This window comes from Dendropsophus ebraccatus, chromosome 4, assembly GCF_027789765.1.
Source record: "Dendropsophus ebraccatus isolate aDenEbr1 chromosome 4, aDenEbr1.pat, whole genome shotgun sequence".
Classification (NCBI taxonomy): Eukaryota; Metazoa; Chordata; class Amphibia; order Anura; family Hylidae; genus Dendropsophus; species Dendropsophus ebraccatus.
Genome location: NC_091457.1, coordinates 24,056,787 through 24,082,273, shown reverse-complemented (window position 1 = coordinate 24,082,273; position 25,487 = coordinate 24,056,787). Strand labels below are relative to the sequence as shown.

Genomic DNA, 25,487 nt, shown 5'->3' with positions numbered 1-25,487 from the left:
TGCCCAACCCTTTTGTTCTTGGAGGTATAATACAGCACCATAGCTGTCTGGCAGCGGCTTACCCCTTCCTATAGAGAACACATGAACATCTGGCCATGCGTAACCTTCACACTCATGGGGAGGAAAGGGGAGAAAACTATTAGCTAAATTATTGTTATTGAAGGCATTTATACCCCAAAATACTCTATAAATTTCTTTTAAGAACAGAGGGAAATCCATACTAATTTTTACTTGAAGAAACTTAAAGGGGTACTCCGTGCCGGGGGGTATTTTTGAGGATCGCCGGGAGAGGGTGGAAATTGAAACCGGAGGTCACTTACCTCTCCCGTTCCAGCGGCGGTGCTCGGATCGTGCCGCCCGGTACTCCCGTCCCGCGGCCTCTTCCTGGTCTGAGCTGCCGCATGAGACATGATGTCTCAAGGCAGCTCTGCCATTCAGCGGCCGTAGCGGATGTTTCAATTTCCACCCCCTCCCCAGCGATCCTTAAAAATACCTCCCGGCCTGGAGTACCCCTTTAAAATAAAAAATAGTGTAGCGAGTTTGTAATTCATGTTATCATGTTCATTTGTTTTCATAGAAACCACAGATGCCAATAGCATCAAAGAGGCAGCAAAGGAAGTGGAAAAACATCTGAATGGAGCTGGGCTTAATTTACTTATTAATAACGCTGGGATCAGGTCAGACAGCAATCTAGACTCTGCCGACTCTGATGAATTTATGAATCTTTACAGCACAAATGTGGTTGGACCATTTTTAGTGGCAAAGGTGAGAGAGAAATTACAGTGATTTCGTTAAAATTTTACTATTTTCTGTTCCCAGAAGACAAAGATACAATATATAAAAGTCCAATGGACAAATGATTTTTATCTTTAGCAAGTGTTTTGCCTGCAATAGTCTTATACTTAAAGAGAATGTACTATAAGGTACATTCAGTTTAAGTGTTGCTGTTTAAGGCCAAGTTCACATGGCATAAGAGACCGACCGCTCTGTGACCCGGCTGGGTCACGGAGCAGACGGTCTCTGCAAAGATCATACCGGCCAGTACTGCAGTATCGACCGGTATGATATTTGCAGCCGCAGGGTTCTGATGCAGTTTACAGCCGCAGGGTTCTGATGCGGGCGCATCAGCGGGTGCCCACATCAGAACTCCCCATAGCACACTATGAAGCAAGCGGCTGCAGCCGCTCGCTTTTTAGTGTGCACTGACAGGGTTTCCTACAGCCGCTATTCACTGAATAGCAGCCGTAGAAAACTGACATGTAAGTTGTTTGCGGCGCCGCTAGGAGTCCCGGCCAGAGTATATGTTCACACAACATGAGAGACCGGCCGTTCCGTGTGGCCGGTCTCTGCATGGATCATCTTGATCTTTTGGCCGCAGGGTTCTGATGCGGGCGCATCAGCGCGCGCCCCCGCATCAGAACCTCCCACAGCGCACAATGAAGCAAGCGGCCGAAGCCGCTCGCTTCATTGTGTGAGCTGACAGGGTTTCCTACGGCCGCAATTCACTGAATTGTGGCCGCAGAAAACTGACATGTCAGTTATTTGCGGCCTCGTACGGGATCCCAGCCGAGTGTATACGATGTGTATACGCTGCGGACGGGATTCTACAGAAGATAAGGCTATGTCCACACCGCACAAAGTACAGCCGTTGTTGCCGATGGCAACAACGCCCGTACTTTTACGTAGTGTGAACATAGCCTAAGGGTAGCTTCACACGTACCGCATCGCACTGGATTTTCTGCTGCGGATCCGCAGCAGATTTGACTAAATGAATGAACACAGCATCAAATCTGCAGCATCACTGTAAAACCTGCTGCGGATATGCAGCAGAATTGATGGTGCAGATTTGATGCTGTGTTCATTTATTTAGTCAAATCTGTTGCGGCAGAAAATCCACTGTGATATGGTACGTGGGAAGCTACCCTAAAACAATATATCATACATATTATTATATACAGTTACATCTCTCTGGTTGTTTCACCATCTCATACAGTAAAATTAGATGTTCTGCAACAGCTTTTAGCAGGAATTCTGTGTTAGGGGAACAGGCAGGGTGGAAGGAGAGCTGAGGGAAAGCAAAGCATTCTGGGAATTATCGTACAGAGGAATTGCTCAACCAGAAAGTACAAAACAAATAGATTTTTGGTAATCAATGCTGTATGCTTCTGCATGTTTAACTTTTTAACATAATGTCAGAATGCAACTTTTATAGTAAAAAAGGGGCCCCATGATAATCTCCAGATCTTCTTTACATCTCAGCTCTGGCAGTAGTATTTCTAGTGTTATATTGTATATGTGTATGTGTTATACATGTGTATGTTGCTTGTCTCCTTGTAAATGAAGGTGGGGGCTATGTTCACACTACGTAAGTTTCCGGACGTAGCGCGTTCCGTGAATAAACATCCGGAGATTTACGTAGTTTGCGTACAATGGAAAGTATACGATCTACGGCTGCACAGTTCACACTACGTAAGAACTTACACCAGGATCGTATGCGGCGCCGTAAAAAATGAACCAGACCATTGTTTGAGGACGAAAATGCCGTAACTTACGCCCGTAGCGTAACATGCGGTCCCGTACGTAGTGGTGATTTTTTCATTTTTGCACTTTTCTTTGCCGATCCAAAAGGTTCTGAGGGGTGTCCGGGGCTAGCCGAAGATTTCCAAGTAAAAGACCGCTGTCAGATCGCTACGTAGGGCGCTCGGGAAGCGTAAGTAGACTACGGGCGTAAGTTCGCGGACCGGACATATACGTAGTGTGAACATAGCCTATGGCTCGATTCACACGTAGTAATAGTGCGTCCGTATGTACGGATGTAATAGTGAGGCCGTATATTTGATGTTTCGTGTGTATGCTGGGAAGTATAGGATATGCGGCTGCACAGTGCACACTCCGTATGAGTTTCTGGCCTGATTGTATCCGGGTCCGTAAAAAATGAGCAAGACCATTATTTCCGGGCCGAAATGGTCCAAGTCGACCGTAGGAAGTAACATTCGGGCCTGGCGGAACCTCTGATTACTGCCGGATCAATCTGGATTCTCATTAGAATAATTCATCAATGCGTAACGCCCCTTCAGTTTAAAAGGCCCAAGTGAATGGGCTTCAATAGGTGACCATCCTTTTAGGTGTCCCGATCTGGAGCGATGGCACGGCGAGCGGAGCATGGTGGTGCTGGTCGTGGGCGACGTGGTTCCTGGCAGCGGGACATTGATGTTCCACGCCTGATCGCAGAGGTAAGTTTGATCGAAGAATTACACTCATCTTTCTAGAATGGTTTTACTTGGAAAATAGGATGTGTAGTCTCTTTCTGTGTATCTATTTATCCCTCTCTCTATCTATATATCTATGTAAATATATGTCTAATAATATGTAATGTATGCGAACCCAAATACATATCTCTGTTAATATATTTATGTGATGTGTTAAAATGTTTTACTTGGACTTAGAAATGCACATGGTCGTCTCGGCCAACCAAAACGCACCTAAGCCACATGTAACACACATATGAATGTCAACACTGTTAGTGGTCTTAAATATAATCGTTTTAGTCATGCGACACGGGCGTGGGAATGTGGCCTGCAAAAAACCACAAAGTATCGTCATGTGTTTCCTTATCTGCTATAGTATTAATTTCTAGTGCAGTTCCCATATAAAACCACTACTTACATATGTCGAATTTAGTATCCCTATTGAGTGTAGGGTTGTTTGATTTCTTACATGTATCAATTGGATTTAATAACAGTGACATGTGTACAAATGTAGACAATTTTTCTGCACAAATCAGTATAGTGCGTTTTGGATGCGTTTTTTGTGTGATATAGTGCATGTGAATCTGAGTAAGCGTGCGCACTACACCGTACACAGTATAGTCAAGTAATGTTTGTGGAATCTTTTGCAAATCGAGTCGAGCAAGGTTGCGTTTTTGATGCGTTTTTTGTGTGATATAGTGCATGTGAATCTGAGTAAGCGTGCGCACTACACCGTACACAGTATAGTCAAGTAATGTTTGTGGAATCTTTTGCAAATCGAGTCTAGCAAGGTTGCGTTTTTGATGCGTTTTTTGTGTGATATAGTGCATGTGAATCTGAGTAAGCGTGCGCACTACACCGTACACAGTATAGTCAAGTAATGTTTGTGGAATCTTTTGCAAATCGAGTCGAGCAAGGTTGCGTTTTGGATGCGTTTTTCATGTAGCTCGTTTTTGCACGTAGTTTCATGTTATTGTGTGCTCCTCCTCGAATGTTCGACCTAATGCTATACCTAACCTTACATGTATTTAATTATTAAAATATATTTGTCACTCTATATCAGCGACTGTTTAATACATAAATGTTGACCATAGTTATTACAAAATGTCGAGATCTCTAACCATAGTCGTTGTGACATGTTTTATCCACACACTAAGATAACAAAACACCACACACACACCAGAACAAACACCGCAGCAGTGAAATAGTTAGCTTCACTCGTTTGCACATGTGTTCATGTATTTTCGAAACAATGTTGATTTTCTCTTTCATCAGGTGTGAATGCAAAGCTGGCATTGATCTGGTCTTGTGGCCTACTAATTAGTGCTAGTTAAGATACAAAGCCTTTCCTAAATTCAATCATTAGACACCAATCTTGGTATGTTTTCAGAAGTGTGTTCAAAGAGTTCTGGCATTCCTTGGTTTAGTGAGTCTTGGCTCAGTGGTTATTAGGCTGTGTTCCTTAGATTACACAGGTGGTCTGTTGGAATCCCAACACCACTCTATGTAATGTCATAATGGAAAACATGTTCTTATTCTAATCGATGTAGACACACAGAGAGGTGAAGTCAGATGGAGATGTCTAGTGATTTCTGTCTTTCTATATAATTTTTCAGGTGCGGTCCCGTCCCCATTTGTGGGACTTGACTGTGCGTGGCTACCACGACCGCGTCCTGCGTCGCGAGACGTGGGAGACGATAGCGGCTGTGGTAGTCCCACAGTGGGGCGATGTGACGGACAGCGAGCAGCTGCGGATGGGTATGTCGTGTTGTCAAATAATGTATGACATAAAATTGTGAGAACAATGTCCGATATTTCTACCAAGACCTCGAAATATCTATCAATTATTAAAATCTATCTATTTCTAATAAATCTTTGCTTTTGTCAGTCCGAGCAGTGGAGACACGCTGGTCTAGTGTCAGGGACCAGTACCAACGGGCGATACGCACGGAGGAGAGGGGTGGGGAGCCGATCTCCATGCGCTATGCGCCTTTGTTGGATTTTATCCCGAGCCGCAGTCAACGGCAGTAAGTATATTTTTCTTATTCCATAATGTATATAGTATCATATAGTGTACAATATGTAATACATGAGATAAAATGTTATATGGGAGTAATGAATTTTAATTCTGCCTTTGGTTGTTCAGCAGAACCTGGTCCATACTCACTAGCAGATAATCTCATCCGATTTCACCAATCTGCCTCTTTATGTATATGTTTTATAGGAATGTGCAGACAATTATCTTTAATGTATCCCGATAATTTGACTACATACACTATTGCCATTCTTTATAAGGCCCTAGTTGTGTCATGTTTGTTAGCCTTCATGCTGGTGTATGTGACTGTCCAGAGAGGGTTAATGTATCCTGACCAATCACAATAGTCCCCTTTGCTCACACTCAAACAAATGCTTACACACCACTCTGACTCGTGCTTCAACATCCTGTCATTTCTCTAAAATATGTTACTTTCTGTCATGGCGCTAGAACAACATCTCGTGATTTTTGCAGATCACGGTCACTCCCTCAGTTGTTTAGCGTGTGCTGTAGGTGGCAGAGCCAGTAAGCATGGTGAATGAAATGGCTGTTTCTATGCAGCGGATAATGTTTTATATTTAGTGTCCTACAGTACTAAGCAGTCCGAGAGCTGTTCTCCGGCCCACACTATTCACTTCCTTTATACTCAATGCTGGGCGGCCTGCTGCTCTGTCACTGTCTCAGTGTGGCCTGCGGGGATCTATGACAGGTACACAGGCCTCTTACTGGCCGCTTGTGTATCTGGTCACATGACTAACTCAGGCTCCTCTCCCTGCTGGGCCACATTAAAAAACACTTGTTGTTGTGTTGTCACCAGAATGGTTCCATGCCCACAACATGCCCTGAAGATGAGAGCATTGTTTCCACACTCAGAACGGGGAACATTTTTGGCTAATGTTTTTTTTTTTAAGTTTATTAGAAAACACTAATGTGAATGAGTTAATATAAATAGTTGTATGTCCTAACATAGGATGCGCATAGTACTACATAATGTCTTCGTGTTACCAAAACACACATTTCGACATACTGTATGTTATCAAAACTTAAACATTCGATATATGAAGTACCTTTATGAATGTGTCCATATTAGCTAACCTTTCTGTCTCTCCACAGAACCAGTGGCAATTTCGCAGACCCACCGGGAGGACAGGATGCTGCTGGTTCTGATGTTGCAGCATCACAGCAGGAGGGGGATAGTGCCACGCCACCGCCATCACAGGAGCCTGGCAGTCCTACTCTTTCTGAGGGCACGGAGCCGATGCCAGGACCTTCTGGCTCGACTTCCATGCACGAAGAGGAGGAGGCTGCAGCACCATCAACATCTGGTGCAGGTCCTAGTGGTGTGCCCCTGGCAGCTCGGCCACGTCAGCCACTCACGAGGCCCACTACTACCACCACCAGGAGGCGTCGGGAGCAAGAAGAAGCTCATTCAGCACTGAGTGAGTTGGATCAATCTGTCGTCAACTTTGTCAGGCGGTTTGATGGAGGAGATGATCAGAATGATTTCTTCTGCTACTATCTGGGAGTCCGTTTACGGAATCTCCCTACTAATCTGGCACGTAGTGCGCGGATGGTTACAGAAGTGCTGCTGTCGTGTCACGAGCAGATTGACCCCGATACTTTCCCCGACCCTTGCTATGTGGGCGTCCTCCTACAATCTGTGTATGGGTTACACTCACGGAGGCCACATATCCCGCCGGAGGGCTTTCTTTTCCCCGAGACCACTGCGCCCCCACCTGTGCCCCCACCTCTCTCCCCCCTTGTCCCCCCAGCATTGTCCCGAGAGCCACCTGGTGCCATGCCCCCTCCATCTGAGGGTACTAGGGCCGTTCCTAGGCGCCAGCCACGGCGTGGACGGCGCTCTCGGACATCTCGTTACCCACGACGTTTATGATTTCTACTATGTGATGTATGAGGCAATACATCATAATATTATTATATTTTTTTGGTTTAATTTTTCTATTTTTTTTTTTTTTTTTTTTTTTTTTTTTTTTTTTTTTTGGTTTATGGCAAGTGGTCTCCTTTTTCAGGCCCAGAGAGGTCATTTTGTGTTAGGGTAGAGTAGGGTCCATGTCCCTGAGGACACCTTACCGGGGGTGACATGGTACACTCTGTTTGAAAAAACAGTTTGCTAAGATCCTCATTTAAAAGAATCTATAGAAAAAAGTAAAATCATAATGTCTTTCCTTTAGCTATCTCCAGGGCGAATGGTTCTTGTGTGTAGGGGCCCTTGTTAGCAGAACCAATATGTCACTACATTTAAACGTCAATAAGGAAAAAAAGGACTGTCATACAAATAGATGAGTTCCTAAATGCAAGTGTCTGATGTGTCCGGTTTTTACATCCATTACTGACTTTTGTTGCCTATGTTTGACTCAGCATCTTGCACAGAAGGTTGATTTGTGAAATGTATCCTTTTTGTTAACCTTTATACACAATAATGGGTTTAATGTGATATTTCATACAGAACATGCAGAGTTTGGTGTAAAATTATTTTAGATATAATATTTAATTCAACATTATAAGTATTTTAATGATCAACAATAAAATCCAAACTACATTTGGCCTGGAGAAAACAATGCTACATTGTGTGTGTGTGTAAGTCGAATAGTTGACATTCTTCCACACACATCTGCGTTGTTCTCTCTCGATTGGGAGGTGTAATGTAGTGATTTGGCTCAAGGTTACTAAAGTACCGCGCGCTTACACAATGTACTGTATCCTAGAATAAAATCCACATTTTCACACATGGAGAGGCCTAAAGCCTTGCCAAGGATACATCAAGGATCTATTCACATGTTTTCAGTTTAAAAAGCTAAAAATTAACCATTATTATGTTTGTATTGGTTTGGCCTTTGCACATAGTGCAGTTAATGGATGTGTTGACGATATATATGTAACATTTCCCACAAGTCTCAGGCTTTTATTAACATGTTGTGTCACTACGCTAATCATTGACTCAGTGTGTGCTGGATGAATATCTGATAGTCTGCTCCTAGACTGGCCCACGAGATCGGCCTTTGGGAGCCTGCAGCAGAATGCAATGATCTGTCTGCAGTAAGCTGCAGCTTCATGCGCCCTTCCCCCTCTGTCCTAATCTAACTTTGACTTTACTATTGTGACATCATATTGCTTGGCAAGTCTGAGAATGTTTTTGAATAAAATTCCTTGTGTATTTATATAATCTCTCATTTTTTCACCTCTCCCAGAAAAAGCTTAGCTGGTTGTGCACTTTGTTTCGCGTAATGATTTGCATTAATGCGACATGCCTATTTTAGCCATGTATACAGATGGCAACACTTTATCAGTCTGAATACAAAGCCTCTATTTCATATGGTAATTCAAAATTTCGTAACCCTGTCAGTAACCAAAGTGAAAACTAACGTTGATTTCTAGTCAACAGTGGCCTTTGCCGCCAAGGGCTGGTTATTTGCATATGTAAATGAGTGTGTTCGCTCACATATGGAGATAGTGGCTGGGCTGATCCACCGGTTCGGTAGCTCCAATATAGAATGGATCACAGAAATCGTGGGGCCCAAGCGGCAAGCAGGTACGACATGGTGCAAACAAAGGGGTGTAAGGAATGAATCTAGGAATAACAAACGTGTTGTTCTGTGGTCATTTCATGGCTGAGCACCAGTTTTCTCCTTCTGGAGATTACACCTTAGTTTGCAGTTAACTGACGACCAGTGAGTGCCTGGCCTGAGGGCTGGGTATGAGGTATCGTTGGTACAGGTGTGCTCTCGGCCTTGTCAGAGAGTGGACATGTGTCCTGGACCTTTGCAGGTGCCTTTTGGGCCGGAAGGGAAAGGAATGTTGTGTTTGTGGTCCATTTCTTGGAGAAGTGGCCAAATGTTATATAGCATTGTTAGTGCATGTATCTGAGTGCCACCCTGCACTGTGGCTAGTTGCACCTGTGTGATGAGAGCAGGATTGCCATTTGGCCTTGACATAGGATGATAGAAGAAAGGAATTATTTATTTGAAGCTTAGCCATGAGAGAAATATTGTTTGCCACACATTTCTCACGGTCTTATTTTGTAATTGTCCTTGTATATTTTTAAATATAACTCAAAATACAGGGATGAATGTAACAACTGTTTGTGTCCAGGCTTCACCTAGGCCGTGTCCGTGACTGGATGGAGATAACAAATGTATCATTTTGAGTTCCTATGGGTAGAAGCCAAGGTTATTTAGGATGTGTCTGCATTGTAAGAATCTGCACTTTGAAAACCGTCGCTGGAAGAAGAAGTGATTTGGACAACAAAGCCGGAGTGATTCATGGAGCCCGAGATGTATCCTGATCGGTCTGTTATAGCCGTCGGCCAGCTGATCAGTGAAGTAAGTATTTTCTGGAGCTGTTGGGAGTGCTTTATACATAGATAAGATCATCGATAGAAAGATTTCGATCGTCCTTTGGACTCGGAGAAGATAGTTGTGTGGCCGTGACTTAATGTATGACTGTCATTTGTTGTGTGAGTCACATTTACATACATGTAATTTACAAGTCTTGTCTTTTATATCGCTTTTTGTGATGTCCAAAAGTCACATCTGTAATTGCATCCTGTTTAAGTGGTAAATAATTTAGTGAAAACAAATCGATTATGTAATGATCAATAGATGCTAGATAATATTTATTTTATGTGTACGATTGTCTATAGTCATTTAGTGGCACGATACATCGCTCCGAGTAGTTTATGTAAGTACGATTGTGTGTAATTCCTATGTGTTTGCCATCAGGGGGCGCTTGAAATCCAGCAATGACTGCATGAGTCTTTTCAGATGTGTGTGTCTCCTCCAAATCTGTGAATGTGTTAGCTCTTTCGGACCATGTAACGCACATCGTATTTTAGGCGAGATTTGTAAGTAATGGCTGGTCGAGGAATTGTCCTTGTAATAGCACATGTTGTTGGGCAAACAGGGCGTGACTTAGGATTGCTCTTAGCGAGATGGCCGTGCAGCGAACTCTCTCCCTTCTCCCTCCTCCCTCCTCCCTCCTCCCTCCTCCCTCCTCCCTCCTCCCTCCATGATGGTTGTTGGCGGCACATACATAGTAGAAATCCTACCATATAATGTGCTGATAGTGTCATCATAAGGAGGTCGCTTAAATAGTACGCAAATCACGCACAAGATCCGGCGCAGGCTGATGATGCTATAGGCTAGCGACACAGCGTGGACACGCCCCCTCTCTGTAGTACATGCACGTCATCAGTGTGCGTAGCGGGGTTGTTGTTTAGCCGGAGTGTTTGGTGTGCTGTGCTAATTCTGTTCACTGCTCGGCTAATGAGTATTTTGGCTTTTAGCGCTGCTCTGCTTTGTACTTTGTCAGGCGTTGTAACGTCGGAAGCACACACAATCCGCAGCAGCCACGTTCAAAGAGGCGTGGCCGACCATTATGGCACTTGTAGTGCAGCGGCTTACGACGTGACAATGCCGGACAGAAATGGGTAAGCTGAGCATCGTTACATGGTGTCACATAGCAATTCGCCGAGCACACGACACGCAATAGTTAACCCCCCCCCACCCCCGCTACGCCCAGTGCTGAGGTGGCGAGACTACAGAGAGGAGGCGTGTCCCCCCGTGTCGCTATCCGATCCCAGACCCCCGCGCCGGATTGTGGCCTTCCATTCCCTAGTAGTAAGCACATATATTTAGGGCAAATACTATGAGGACATGATGTGAGTAGTAGTGTACTGTGTATATGATATGTGGCGCCAGCAAACATCATGGAGGGAGGGAGTTGGCTGCAGGTGAAGCTGGAGACCCCACCCACATAAGTGACGTACTATTTACAATCAAACATGGCGTGTAGCATGTGACATGGGTGTAGTAGCTATGACCTTATTGACTAATAATTTCTAAGACGTTACTGTAATTATTTTGGATTTTCAGGTCCATGCTCGGCCAGTGCTATGGGACGGCCCTGCGCCTGGGTACAGAAGCCGGCTAACACGGAGTGCCGCATGGAGGGAGGTTGCCCGGATTGTATACCCAGATTGGGACCAGCATACTAGATTACAGCAATGGATAATTGGTAAGTTGTTTAGCCACTGTGGCAAACCATTAACTCGAGTGTTATGGTCACCTGACGCTGATATATTCCTAATGTGTGGATGCTTTTGCTTGAAGCTAACTATGTGGAGACCAGGTGGTCCAGTGTGAGGGACCGATTCATCAGGCAGCGACGGCAGCTGATCAGGCGTGGGGCCGCCCAAGAAGAACTGGCCGCTTTGCGTTTTGCCCCAATGCTGCGTTTCATTTTGAATTCCCCCAGACGCCGCAGGTAAGTGTGTGTGTTAATTGCATGTGTCCATGGTAGTAGCAGATGATGATGGAAGTAGCTCAGTGTCTTATGTGTGCAGACATAGACATGTGTTAGATTTATATAGATTGTATACATCGAGGCTCCAGCAGGGGGAGCAGTATATTTAGTGAACACTTTAGAGTAATCTCGATTTCGGGAAGATGAGGCGCCCCCTGCTGGACACCAGATAACTAACAAATGCAGCCTGGCCTAACCGCTTTGGGAACAGCTTTTGATCCCTCCAGGATCTAATCCAGAACATGAAATGGCAGTTATGCCAATAGCGTGGACTGTCTTCATAATGTTTAAACAATGTACGCAATGTGTCCATAGAGTAAACTAATGTTCCACTCGGGTGGCCTTGTGAAGACCCACATTTTGGGTCAACAGTGTGTGAATATATTGTAAAAAGTTCTAGTGTGGCACCTCGTACATAGAAAATAGTGTGAAAGCAGGCAGAGTGTAATCCTGCATTGGATGCCTCCATTTTAGTTATCTGGCTAAATATGTCCTTAAACAAAAGTGCCATCTTAGATAGTGACCAGTGTTGTTTTTCTCCTCAGACCACAAGTAGTTCAGCAACCAGCAGAGGCCTCATCGGATGAAGAGAATGAAGAACCTAATCTGGCAGAGGGGTTGGCCAGGACTCCACCACCAAGATGTCAAGAGGGTCCTGTGGAGCCTGGCGAGAGAGAGTGACATGTGCCTTGACCGTCCAACAACATTTGTGTTTGTTCCGCACTCCCTCTCCTCAGCTACACCAACACCACCCCTTGTCTGCTACACTGTAGGGCCTTAGTGCCAACCGCGCCTTACTAGCATTAATAATTTCCTAACATTTGTGTGCACCAGGACCACATCAATAACACACTGTTTAGAAGGTCTGGCATCACATTAGCTAGGGATGACAATAACAGCTTGGGGGGATTGGGATGTCCCTTTTATTTTTGTGGTGCCAGAATACAGTCAGGCTGGCTGTGTCCTTCACATATTGCCCACACTATTGCCTCTGCACACTATTCTAACTTCTGTCAACATGGTCCAAAGTAGTCTCCACACACCCTCGCCCACATCCACCCACACACACTATCATGTGAATGTTTTATTTTTTGACATGTAATAAATCCATTGCGACATATCTTGTTGTTTCCCGAAATCTTATTTTTTACTTGTTTATGTTTTAGTGTTTAAGGGTTAAAAAAACAAATGATTATTGACTGCCACTAAGGAACTACGAAATACGCTTCAAAATACTTAGTGGACTTTGTTTGCATAGAAAGCTGTATTGAATGTTGCTATTGTGTCTTATAAAATTTTGTTGTATGCTTTACGTTAGTAGAAAATGAACACATGCTGGATGTCCTTCAGGAGAATATTTCTAATCATATGTGAGACATTGCTGTATGTGTTAAAATGAATGTGTCATGATAGGAAATATTATAATGTAGTTAAGTATTTCATTTATCAGGCCAACACTCTCCTGCTGTGGCCACTTCCTGCCTTGGCCACAGATGGCAGCAGAGAGCACTGTCATACATGACAAACAAGGAATCGCAACATTCACTACATGTTCGTAGTAGGTTCACAATACGTGTATTTGAGTCAGTATATTTTGGTCAGTATTGTTAACAAAACCAGTAGTGGCTTAAAAACACAAAGGCTGTGTTCACACAATGTAGAAATAGAGTGGCTGTGCGCCATTTAAAGTGAAATATTGCTAAGTTTTTTTCTAAGAATGGATGTTATTTGGAAATGTCCTTATTTAGTGTTTTAATGGCGCACATCCACAACATTACAACATTGTGTCGAGATCCTTTGGGTGTTTAGAATCCACTGCTGTTTTTGTTAGCTATACTGAGTGAAATACACGTATTGTGAAGCCACTAGCGAAGATGTAGTGAATGCTGCGATTCCTTCTTTTTGAGGTCTGAGCCTGCTCTATGCTGACATCTGTAGCCAAGGCAGGAAGTGGGCAGAGCAGGAGAGGCTTGTGATGAGCACTAACATATTTTGGGACATTAATGTTATTATCATGACACTATCATTTCCACATAGAGCTCTATGTCCGATGGTAGTAGAAATCTCCTCCTGCAGGACATCCAGCATGTGGTCATTATGTACAAAGTGGAGGATATATAAACGTACACACAATAAACTACATAATGTAGCGTTTACACTGGCAGATTGATGTGATGGATTTTGGATAAGAAATCCAGGAGATGACTGTAGACAAGGAACAGGTGATCAAGTAAAGAGCGAGATTTCTAATCTTTGAATACACTCTTCTGTGTTTTACAGAAAAAAAATGGATGATAAAATAATATTTTTGAACCGCAACCTAAGTAGACCACATCCAGCTGGCGCACCTGGGTGATGTGTGGAGGGATATATGTGGTGTGTTAATAGTGATTGTTAAGAAGTGAGATGGACTGTGGCACTAGAAGATATCAGATCCTGTTACATATCCCACACTAGAAAGTTAGACATATAGTGCGCACCCTGCTGGTCACTCCATAGGAAATGCACATGTTTTGATCACATCAATCTTTCAGCACACTAGGTTCAAAGGACTATACAATTAACATTAGCATGATGTGACCATGCTCGATAATTACTGGCCAGTAGTATATCGAGTGAGGTAATGTGTATTTTCGAACACTACTATGTGGGAACACACAACATGTTTTACATACATTGAAAAGGCAGACACATTGTTTAGTCGAATAAGAAAATATATTTTTTGTTTTAGTAAAAAGAGAATGAAAATTAAATATCAACCAATACATCGGGTTCAAACAACAAAAGAAAATAAAAAAACACACATCCCAGAGACAGGTGACATACATGCGGGAAAACATCAGTCCTGTTGCCGTGGCTCATAAGGGAGGCTGTGAAAGGGGCACGGGCACGGCGCCTTCAGGAGTCATGAAGTAGTCAGCAAAGAGGTTCCTGACCACTATCCCGCGGTTGAGTTGTCTCCCTTGGCCATAGTTGATAGGGGCACTAAAAGCTGGCAGTGTCTCCACGTTCACCTCCGGGGTGGGAGCATAGTCCCGAAGGTAGTTGTGGAGAACACAGGCAGCTTTAATGACCATGTCAACTGTGGCCAATTTCAACTGCAGGGCAGTGGTAAACACTCTCCACTGACTAGTCATGATCCCGAAGGCGCACTCCACGAAGTTACGTGCCCGGCTCAGCCTCCGGTTAAATAGTCTCCCCCGTTCATCCAGCCCTCTCCGTGGGTAAGGGCGCAGCAGGTTGTTGAGTAAAGGGAAGGCTTGATCCCCTACCATGACGAATGGAGCGGGATGCGTGGTACCCGGAAGAGGAGTGGGAGGAGGTAGAGTCACGCGATCTAACAGTATTCGCCTCCCAAACTCTGATCTCAGTAGCGCCCGGGAGTCCCCAGTACTGCCATAGGAGCCGACGTCGATGGCAAGGAAACGATACGTGGAATCAACAACCGCGATCAGGACCACAGAAAAAAATTTCTTATAATTGAAATACTGTGATCCTGATCGCGGTGGTTGCTTCACACGTATGTGCTTACCATCAACCGCCCCTATACAGTTGGGGAAATTGGCCACAGACTGAAAGCCTGCTGCTGACTGCAACCAAATCTCCCGGGTCGGACTGGGCATCACGATGGGCTGCAAATGCTCCCAGATCACGGCGCACGTGCACCTCACAATTCCAGAGATGGTGGACGTACCAACCCTGAATTGGAGGTGCAACGATACATAACTCTCCCCTGTCGCCAAGAATCTGTGAAAAAATGAAAAATAGTATTTTATGATTCTATTTCACATTCAGCTACATATTAAATTATTACATATTTTAACACTATATTAGATTTCACTACAATTACATGAACAAATAGTTCGCATTAAAATAAAGCATCTTCACCTTAACGTTATGAGCAGACGTCCCACAGGAGGGATGGATTTCCGCATGTAGGTGTCCTGTCTCTGGAGATGTGGGGTCAAAATGGAAAGTAAATTATCAAAGGCCTCCATAGGCAGGCGCACGAAGTCCTGGAACTTGTCAGGATGTCTGCAACAAATTAAGAAAAATATTGATCACTAATATTACACACAAACACACATCATAGGAAGATGTCATACGGTTTACAAATGTTGAAATTAACATCAAACGTTGTAAGGATAAACAAAAAACATAATAAAATTATGGACTTTGGGGTAAACATTTGTGGACAGTAACCTTTACATTTGCAATATTACATTCAAAGATTTGACGACTTTGATGTATTCAAATCGACATACCGTCGCAAATCATCATACAGGCAACCAATGTGGCCCCGGGTCTCCCTCCGAACATTGATGGGGTGGACCCAATATCGCCGTCCCACCTCCTGCAGACGGCGCTGCTCTGCGTCTTTTTGCCTCTGAGAAGAATTTTTAAAAAATTAAATTTATTATTTTTAAGACATCTCAATTAGTCACAAAATTATTACACAGTTGCATTTAAGGACCTTTGGTCAACAGTACTTAAGGGAGCTTGCATAAACAATACATTTAAATCAATGTTTTACGGATTATAAGCCTAAACAGTTTGTAAGGCTAGTTTGAAATAAGTTACATAAAGCTTTAAAAAAAAAAAAAAAAAAAAAAAAAAAAAAAAAAAAATATATAGAGACTTACACACAAACGCTGGTAATAATTACGCATCTTCCACAGGATCGAAAGCACCACGAGCTGGTGCTTGCGGCGCAGCCTCATACGCCGGGCTGGCCCATAGGGCGCATTATTAGCGCCATCAGACATCTTTTTTTTTATTTTTTTGGCATTCAAAACACTACAAGCATATGGGCGTACTTCGCGAGTGGGCGGAGATTTTATAGGGATGTGGGTGTGCTTATTTGGCCCGGGGGCAGATTCATGAATCAAATACATGCTTTTGAGCGGGGCCAAACAAGCCAAGACACATCATGACACTACGGCCGGACTCTTACGATAAGACCGTAAGTGGTTTTCAAATACAGCCGCCAGACCACCCGGAGATGTACGGGACAGAAATTTTAACGCCCGCACTGTTACTACGTGTGAAACCGGCCTAAACCTGTAATTGACTAGAATTATACAATATATTTCTTAACCTACAAAAATTGCAAATATTTTTTTCAGGAATTGCTGCCATTTTTAAAAAAAGCTGCAGAAGAAAATCAGGAGAAACCTTTAAGTTGGAGCAGGTCTGCTATAATAAACGTTTCCTCTGTGTTAGGATCCATACAGATTGCGTCAGAAACCGTCAACCTTTACCAAATGCTTCCCTATCGATGCAGCAAGGTATGCAGTAAAATATAAGAACATCTGTCATTGTATGTTTTGCTACAGATAAATGTGTGCTGTCAAAATGTCATAGAGACAGATGAAAAGTTTTAATTGGTCAAAAATAAAGTCGAGTGAGCACAGAATATTAAAAGCGTGTTGAAAGCGTGTCGGAGGTGTCCGGCCTCCGTACTACCAGTGATCTCCATATCAGCCCGCAGCTCCTTTGTTTTGAATAGAGCGGCGGGAAAAAGTGATGTGAAAGACTGATGTGCTCGGCTCTCTCCAGTGGCTCCCCAAAAAAATGAATGGAGCTGCTGTTCAAAACGGAGGAGCAACGGACCAATATGGAGATTGGTGGGGGGTATGGAGGTCAGACCCCTTAGCGATCTCTTACTTGTTCCCAATACTGGCAATTTAGTTTTATCTTGAAATACCCCTTTCAGGCTATGTTCACACTACGTGAACACCTGGCCGTTCCGTGACCCCGGCTGGGTAATCTTTCCGGCCGCAGAGCTCTGATGCGGGCGCATCAGCGTGCACCCGCATCAAAGCTTCCCATAGCCCACAGTGAAGCAAGCGGCCCAGTGTGAACTGACAGGTCTTTCTGCGGCCGGAATTCACTGAATTCCGGCCGCAGAAAACTGACATGTCAGTTTTTTCCGGCGCCGTAGTCAGTTTTTTCCGATGTGTGTACGCTCCGGCCGGGATCCCATTGAAAATAAGGCTATGTTCCACCCCTCAAAACTACGGACGTAGTTCTGTGGCGAGAACTACGGCCGTAGTTTTACGTAGTGTGAACATATCCTAAGGATGTAAAAATGCATAATGCATTTCCACAACCTTAAATCCATGGGTTGAAACTATACTTAAAGAGGTACTCCAGGTGGGGGGCCTTTTTTTCAGTATTGACGGGGAATGAGCAGATGAAGACAATGACATCCACTTACTCCCTGGCTCCAATGCTAGGTCCCTCATCAAACTGGTCTCTAGCTGATCATGTGTCAGACAGGACATGAGGCAGGGTCCCACCTCTGCTACTGAATGGTTGAGAGGGCCAGCCAATGTTACGTCTCAAGAGCCGCCTGACGTGAGGGGCCGGATGTGGGCCCAGTACTGCAGATGGGAAGGTAAGTGGATGACATTGTTTTCATCCACCCCCACCCGGCGATACTGAAAACAAGCCTCCTGCCTGGAGTACCCCTTTACCTTAACCCCCTGATGCACATGGTTAAAAAATGCCCAACTCTAGTAAGTAGCACTTGAGTATTTTAGTAATTGATCAACACTAGAGATGAGGAAAGTGGGCTTTGTTTAGCTTTGTATGAAGCAAACCGATCGGCTTTTGATTACTGCTGTCTGCCCGCTCTATGGAGAAAGTCGAGGGCAACTCAAGGACTACCCGGAAAATATGGATACAGCCACAGCTGTATCTAAGTTTTTATGTGTTCCTCCGACTGGTGGAAAAAGTTGGAGGACCACATTGAGGGATTTTAAAGCCAATCAGTTTGCTTCATACATAAACAAAGCCCATTTCACTCATCCCTCATCAACACTAGTCGAGGCCAATTACGATAAAGACCCAGGAGAAGTCAATGCATTCTCTCTCAACTGTGTTTCCCATGACACATATGGACTTACTGTATAATGTAAATCTATTGGGCCATCTCGCTCACATAGATACAGAGTGGCTAGAGAGATGCAAAGCAACGCTGCTCTTTCTACTGATCAGTCGAGATCTAGACTTAGCTCTTGTCAGATAAAAAAGAAAAATCTATGTGACAGCTACACTTTACAACCATATTTCTGTATGTTATCAAGCGTATACAAAAGCTCCACTGGACAATATCAATGTCAATCAGTGTAATGAGTATGTACTCTACAACCAATGTCCAAAATATTTATAATGTCCAATGCCAATCTAAAAAATTTGTCCCACAATTCTATATATGTAGGATGCTAGCAAACCATTTGTGTGCTTGCGGTTGCATGGCGAAGGGCACCACTTCTGATTCTGCCTCTGGTGGTGACATGCAAGTTCAGCGCATGTAATGCACCAGAGCATGCATACACCAAGAAATGGAGCCGGATCAGAATAGCACCTGAAAATTTTGCATATTTTCCTTTAATTTGGACCCACTCCTGGTTTTGGTTACTGACCAAATAGTGATTAAAATAATACAAATAAAACAGTGAAAGACTCATTCTATGTTGGAATAAACAGTTGCTGTTTGATGGCCAGTGAGTTCTTTGCATGAGCCTACAATTGCAATTAACAGGACTTGTTCATGGAACTTCCTGAATGCTATAGATTTGAGTTACCCAACAGCCCAGAGTGGACTGGTTTGGGAACGGGAACTAAACTTTACTGGTACCATTTGATACATTTGAGCATCTTTGGCTTTCCAAGGAATACAAAATTTGATAAATTCACTGCAAAGTGACTACGATGATAAGCCACACCTCATAAATCCCCTGCTTTTAACAATGTTATGAAAAGTAAATTTCTCGTAAAGTTTTCCTAGATGGTGATTGTACATTTAATGTGTCACTGTAGTTTGGAAAAACTTTTAACATGTCATAAAGACATGTCAAAGGTTTTGATTAGTCTGAGTCTGACCTGTAAAGATCGGGAGAACGAGCGGGTAGAGGACCGTGCTGCAGCGCGTCCTTTCCCCACTCTGTGTAAGAAAAAAAAAGGTTGTGGTTCATAGACTAAAGCCCCTATTGCACTGATTATTTATTTAATTATATAGGTAGTATTAAGCCCCTTATTACAAAGGGCGATGCAGAGGAGCAAACGAGTACCGACCTGTCAGGTCAGCGATTGCTTACTCCGCATTCCCTGGTCGCTGCTGCTGCTATTACATGTGTTGATAGCGAGCGGGTAAGAGCCAGGGGTCAATGAGAGCTGTGGTGGGCTGCCCGGATGATCGCTGGATCGTCTGGGCAGCCCATAGAAGATAGCAGCGGTCTGCTGCTGCCGCTTCTATTCCACGGAGCGACGGCAACATATTGAAAGCAGTGCCGGTAGCTATTCGTCTCCCAAGTGTTGCAACATATTGAAAGACAATGATAGTCAACAAGCAGCCGACATGGTTCATGTCGGCTGATCGCTGACTTCTATTACACAAGACAATTATTGACCGTAACGGCTGATATTGGCCAATAATAGTTTTGTGTAATAGGGCCTTTACGTTATGAGCTCTACTCTTTTTTCCAACACAGAACAGGGCTCACTCTCCTGATCATTACAGGTCTGAATACTTGGACCAGGACCCGTTCTCTGACATGTCAAAAGTTTCTCAAATGACAGTGACACTTTAAATTGTTATTTTGGTTTCAGGCCGCTCTTAATATGCTGACACAGTGCCAGTCCCAGGGTTACAAGAATGATGGTATTTTATGCACTGCTCTCCATCCAGGATGGGTTAAAACAGACCTTGGAGGTGTTCAGGTGAGTAGATTTATATATATATATATATAATATATATTTATCATTATGTTAAAGGGACATTTTCATCTCACCTAACATAGTTATATGCTTTCTTTTCCATTGTTGACAGCTCGTTGTCTAGGTTATAAACCACCACATTCTCTAGAAGAAGTGGTCTGGCTGGTGTGTACAGTGTTGGACTGGGGTACCTGGAGCCCACCAGAGAAATGACCCTGGGGGCCCACCAATAAAGAAACAGTGAGAAACAATCTGTCAGTCAGTGTTACGTAGCTGGGGGCCCACCGGAGGATTCTCCAGTCCTCCGCTGGGCCAGTCCGATACTGGGTGTGTATATAGTTATATACATGTATATATCTCAAAGACAGTGAGCAGTCAACAATACAAGGGAAAGAGCAGCTTATGAGGAGAAGTTTGCTAAATTAATTTATTAGCAAAAATTTAACTGTACGAGCTCTACAAGATAGACTATGTCACTTGAGATGAGTATACTGTACCTATGAACAGAACAAAGTAAATAAAATGCTACCATATTGACCCCCCCCCCCCCCCCCAAAAAAAAAAAAATAGCTTTATTGTAAACTGGCTAAAATAAAAAAAAAACATTTAAAATTACATAAATACAGAATTGAATGCCCCTCTGCAAAGCTTAATTGCATATTGTACTATAATGATTGTGTAATAAGAATTCTATTATAATTGAAAACATCTAGGAGTATTTGAGCATAAAGCAATATGCCTGTCAATAGAAAACATAAAATGATCGGCAATATACAATGAAAAAACATTAAATGGCCTGTATTTGAAGTATATGCAACCCTAGGCACTTTAAAGGAAAATTATCAGCAGGTTGTCCCTGTAGCCACCCAGCTCCTCGCTGTGTAGTTTTTATTCTTTTAGGTGGCGCTGTTTTGGAGTAATTTTTTCCTAAATAAATGTGCAAATTAGAACCTCTGGTGCACTGGAGGTGTTCCTTGGCCCCTCAGTGTACTGTTACGCTTACCTGGCTTCTGTCTCCGATGTGAACGCCTACTTATGCATATCCAGCTATGCATAAGCACTTTATGAAAAAAATAAAAAAAATAAACGTAGTCCACCAAATCTGACCTAGTTCTCAGGATCCGGTATGTGAGAAACAAAAAACAGAGAGAAAATTGAAAAAAAAAATCAGTGTTTCTATGTTTTTAATATAAACACAATGTGGGAACACAGGCTAACACTTACCTTCCCTTCCCTGTTTGTATTTTCACTTCCTCTGCACTGCAGCCTCTAGTGAACATGTGACCTTCACTAGAGCATGCAATACAAAGGAAGACACAGCTAAAAGCAGGAAAAGATAGGTGCTCTGTGCCCTCCATTTTGACAGGTTTCTGCTCCTCAACAGTATGTATAGATTGCTACTGTCCCCCCACTGGCTGTGCTGAGCCCACTGAGCCCAGCCTGGCAAGGAAGAGGGTACGTGACTTAACCTTGTCTTTATTGGGCTTGGTGTAGTGCACTCAGCTCAGTTGGTGGAAGGCACTGCACCTGGCCCAGCTAGGAAGGGGTCAAGTGACTTATGTGTGAAATAAGGTGTCATATGTAATAAAAATGCTAAAAAAAAAAAAGTCAAACCATGTATACTGCTGTAAAACATGACTAACTTTGAAAAAAAAAGATGACGTATCAGTTTTACCATATCAAAAACTAGAGAACTGCTGGTTCTTCTTTCAGTTAAAGGTGTCTATAACAAGTAATACTGGCCCGCAAAAAAAAAAAAAAAAAATGAGTCTTAGATGGTGAGTTACAAACTTACCAAAAATATGATGGGATAAGCGGTCAACAGGATGTGATGTGCATAGATCTTAAAAAAGGTATCAACATGTAACCTCATCATAACTTTTCCATCTGATTTTTTTTAGGCCCCTCTAACAGTGGAGCAGAGTGTCCAAGGAATTCTCAAGGTCCTGCACAGCCTCTCTGAGAAGCATTCTGGAATTTTCATTAGCTGGGAGGGGAAAGTGATCCCCTGGTGAAATATCTGTATTCTGTAAACATATTTGTTATTACATTTGTTGCATCTCTTGCATTTTATATCAATTGCTGCGTTGTTAATGTGATACCTAATAAAATCAGGGGGGGGGGATTATAGCTCTAAGTCAATTAACCCCTTTTAACTGGACAGCACAGGACTTAGGGCGGATGGGGAGGTTGGGTGTGCAGCGATCTATTCAAGTTCCCGCTGTGAACTGAGCCTAAATAAAGTTTCCAGTTTTACCAGTGAGTGCCCGTATCTTTTTCTACGTTCTTCTATGTATTAGTATTTACTGTATATTGGAGCACCCTGTTTTGGAACCATTTATATGTTGCAGAGTTACCTACTGATTACGCGCCTGTGGTGCCGACCACACTCTACCTTGCCTATCGATCTATTCAAATTGCTGCATGCTGTATAGGGACACAGCACTTGCCTCTTCCTGCTCCTGACTGTTTCCTCAGCTGCACTTCAGCCTTTAGTGACCATAACATAATCACTAGAAGCTCCAGTACAGAGGAAGAGGCCATACAGACAGGACAAGGGAGGGGTAAGTGTTAGGCTGTGTCCAAACATAGCATTTATTTTAATACAATGTGGGAACACAGCCTTCTGCTTATCCCCATATTATAAACCAGGTGCCAGTAGTCCCAGAGCGTCAAAAAATGGTGTGGGTCTAGGGTGGTAATAGTCTGGTATTATTAGACTGGAAAGAGCAAAAATAAATAGTCCTTCCCAGCATGATGTTACTAGGTTGCTATTGATTGCACCCTACAAACTTAAAAAAAAAAAAAAATGTGCTTCTACTACACCCCTTATCTATATCTGAACTACTACTACACCCCTCATCTATACCTGTGCTACTACTACACACCCCTCATCTATACCTGTACTACTACTACTACACCCCTTCACTATACCTCTACTATACCTCCACTACTACACCCTACCTAGATAAAGGCACAAAGAAGATCTCCTATACTATATGAGTGCACCGAGTGGCACATATGTGGGAAAACTACTTATATGGAGCACAGAGGAGGCTTGTCTACTACATGGGGCCACAAATGGGCTTGTCTACTGCATGGGGGCATAGGGGGAGCACTGTTACACAGGAAAGCAATACAGTTGTCTGAAACATCATTAAAATAGTATCTGACACTGCAAGGAGAAAAATGTTTTGTTTATTTAGCAAAAAATAAAAAAATGAGATTTAAATCGAATTGTCTAAAAATTTTTAAAAATTGAGATTTTATTTTTGGCCATATTGCCCAGCCCTAGGTTAATTATGTTCTTGCGTTGCTTTATGTTGTCCAGTCAGTGACTTGGATGCCTCAAACTTCTTTCTAGCATTTTCCTCACCATTAGGAAGTTAGTCCGGGTCACCCCTTTATAGGATAGCTAGTTCCTGGTGGGAGGCTCTTTCCTAGTCATTTAGTTAGAGTTGGAGAGACAAGATAGTTTTGTTGGAGAGTCTTTCTAGTAACAAGTATGCAGTGGTAAACGCACAGGTGAGGTAAGTGTCACTTGGGAAAACCTTGACTACGCCAGGACTAACCATCAGATACCTAGACAGGCAAAAGTGGCGGAATTCCACGGCACAGAATGGCGTCAGCCTCCCTGTCTATGGGAGGCTCACGCGCCACGTCTCTCCTCCCTGAAGAATGAACATGTTCCGTCACTTTGCTTCGTGTGCACGGAGCCCAAGGGTTTTTCCTTCCTCCAGGTCAACACAGCAGGGTTTCTGTAGATTGAACTTGATGGACTCTTGTATTTTCAACCTTAATAACCCCTTCACTCCACAATACGTATGTATACATTCCTATTGCACATGCCCCGTGCAGTAGGAACTTATATATATGTTCCTGTAGTGAAGGGGCTTGTAATGTGTACGGGGCAACGGGGCATGGCTGCAGTGGTCCCGATCACTTACACTGACAGGTGGGGGTACAGATTGCAAATAGTACTGATCTATGCTATGCTATGGCACAGCATTCAAGGGACTTATAACTGCAACATAAAATGTGTAAAAAATAAATAAATAAATAAATAAAATAAAATCCTTATAAAATAAAGCCCCAATAAATGTTATATTACCTTCTTTCCCATATTAAAAAAATATAAAAAATAAGCATATTATATATGATAGCGTGCAGAATTGTCTGATATAATAAAATATAACAATATTGTTCCAGCATGGTGAACAGCATAAACGAAAAAAAGAAAAAAAAAACATCATGACATATACATATATACCCAGATACATTCCTACAAAAACACACACACACACATACACCAATGTTACCGATACATACATACACTGACATATACATATTTACCCACAGATACATAAATTCACTGACATTTACATATATACTAGGGCTGGGCGATTAATCAAATTAATTTGATTAATTCACACAGAATTTCAGAATCATTGCGGGCGGTGAGGTGTGCGGCAGCGGCCGGTCCGAGGCGGTGAGGTGTGCGGCAGAGAAAGAGCTGCACAAGGCAGAACATGGGGCCGCACAACGTGGCTCTTGTAGCTGCCATTCTCTACCGCCAAGCACCAGGAGCGAGACGCCCATCACAGTCACTCTGCCACCACAGACGAGTGACCATCTGAACCTGAGCAGCGCAGTCTCTAGCGCGCTCACCATGCACTACAGTTAGCAGGCTGAAGAATACAGTGACAGGTCCAACTCTCTCTCCGGGCCCCTGGGGGAGGGGTGTGTGTGCGGTGGTAGGCTGTCAGTGGCACATCATGGAGGCAGAGCAGGCTTGTGATGTGTTTCTTTCTATCGGTACCTTGATTTCGCATATGTGACTTTTTGCTGCAGCCGGAAGCAACCGAGTGCCGATCCGGCGCGATTAGGCGCAGACCCCGGCCCGAGGAGCGATCCACCTCACTAGACACCAGGGAACGGTTGCATCAGGTAATCGGATGCAGCTGTCATCTTTGACAGCTGCATCCGATTACCTTATTAGCGGACACGGCGATCGGACCGTGCCCATTAGCAGCCCCGCTCTAAAACACCCATAGGTGGCCCTGGACGTACAGGTACACCCATGGTTGCCTAGGGGTTAAAATGTATACCCTGGATTAATAAAAAGCAATCATAATTTTCTTTTACACCACTATGATATC

The 25,487-nt window shown here is 43.4% G+C and overlaps 2 protein-coding genes and 1 long non-coding RNA gene across 3 annotated transcripts in view; 2 read left to right on the top strand and 1 right to left on the bottom strand.

The window, feature by feature from the left end:
- The window catches only part of LOC138787947 (C-signal-like), a 28,255-nt gene extending 5,664 nt beyond the window's left edge, over positions 1–22,591 (top strand). Inside the window, exons 3-6 of the mRNA XM_069965272.1 lie at positions 578–765; positions 16,731–16,892; positions 20,221–20,331; positions 22,230–22,591. Of these exons, the coding sequence (XP_069821373.1) occupies positions 578–765; positions 16,731–16,892; positions 20,221–20,331; positions 22,230–22,343 (575 nt within the window). The 3' untranslated portion in view covers positions 22,344–22,591. The remainder of the gene's footprint in view (positions 1–577; positions 766–16,730; positions 16,893–20,220; positions 20,332–22,229) is intronic.
- LOC138787948 (uncharacterized) lies at positions 4,921–6,534 on the top strand. Its single transcript, XR_011362534.1, has 3 exons — positions 4,921–5,006; positions 5,137–5,275; positions 6,397–6,534. It is a non-coding gene; the product is annotated as an uncharacterized lncRNA (long non-coding RNA).
- Positions 14,310–16,154, bottom strand: LOC138787946 (uncharacterized). The gene is made up of 3 exons (XM_069965271.1): positions 15,870–16,154; positions 15,493–15,639; positions 14,310–15,351 (listed from the first exon to the last, which is right to left on the bottom strand). The coding sequence occupies exons 2-3, from the start codon at positions 15,600–15,602 to the stop codon at positions 14,463–14,465; spliced, it is 999 nt and encodes a 332-aa protein (XP_069821372.1). The 5' UTR covers positions 15,603–15,639; positions 15,870–16,154; the 3' UTR covers positions 14,310–14,462.
- Positions 22,592–25,487: the final 2,896 nt, after the last annotated feature.

Bases quoted from the DNA above. Each gene is read 5' to 3' on its own strand.
- LOC138787946 (XM_069965271.1), bottom strand. From the start codon at position 15,602: ATGGAGGCCTTTGATAATTTACTTTCCATTTTGACCCCACATCTCCAG. The intron at 15,352-15,492 runs GTGAAGATGCTT...ATTTTTTCACAG, and splicing joins CGTCTGCTCATAACGTTAAG to ATTCTTGGCGACAGGGGAGA.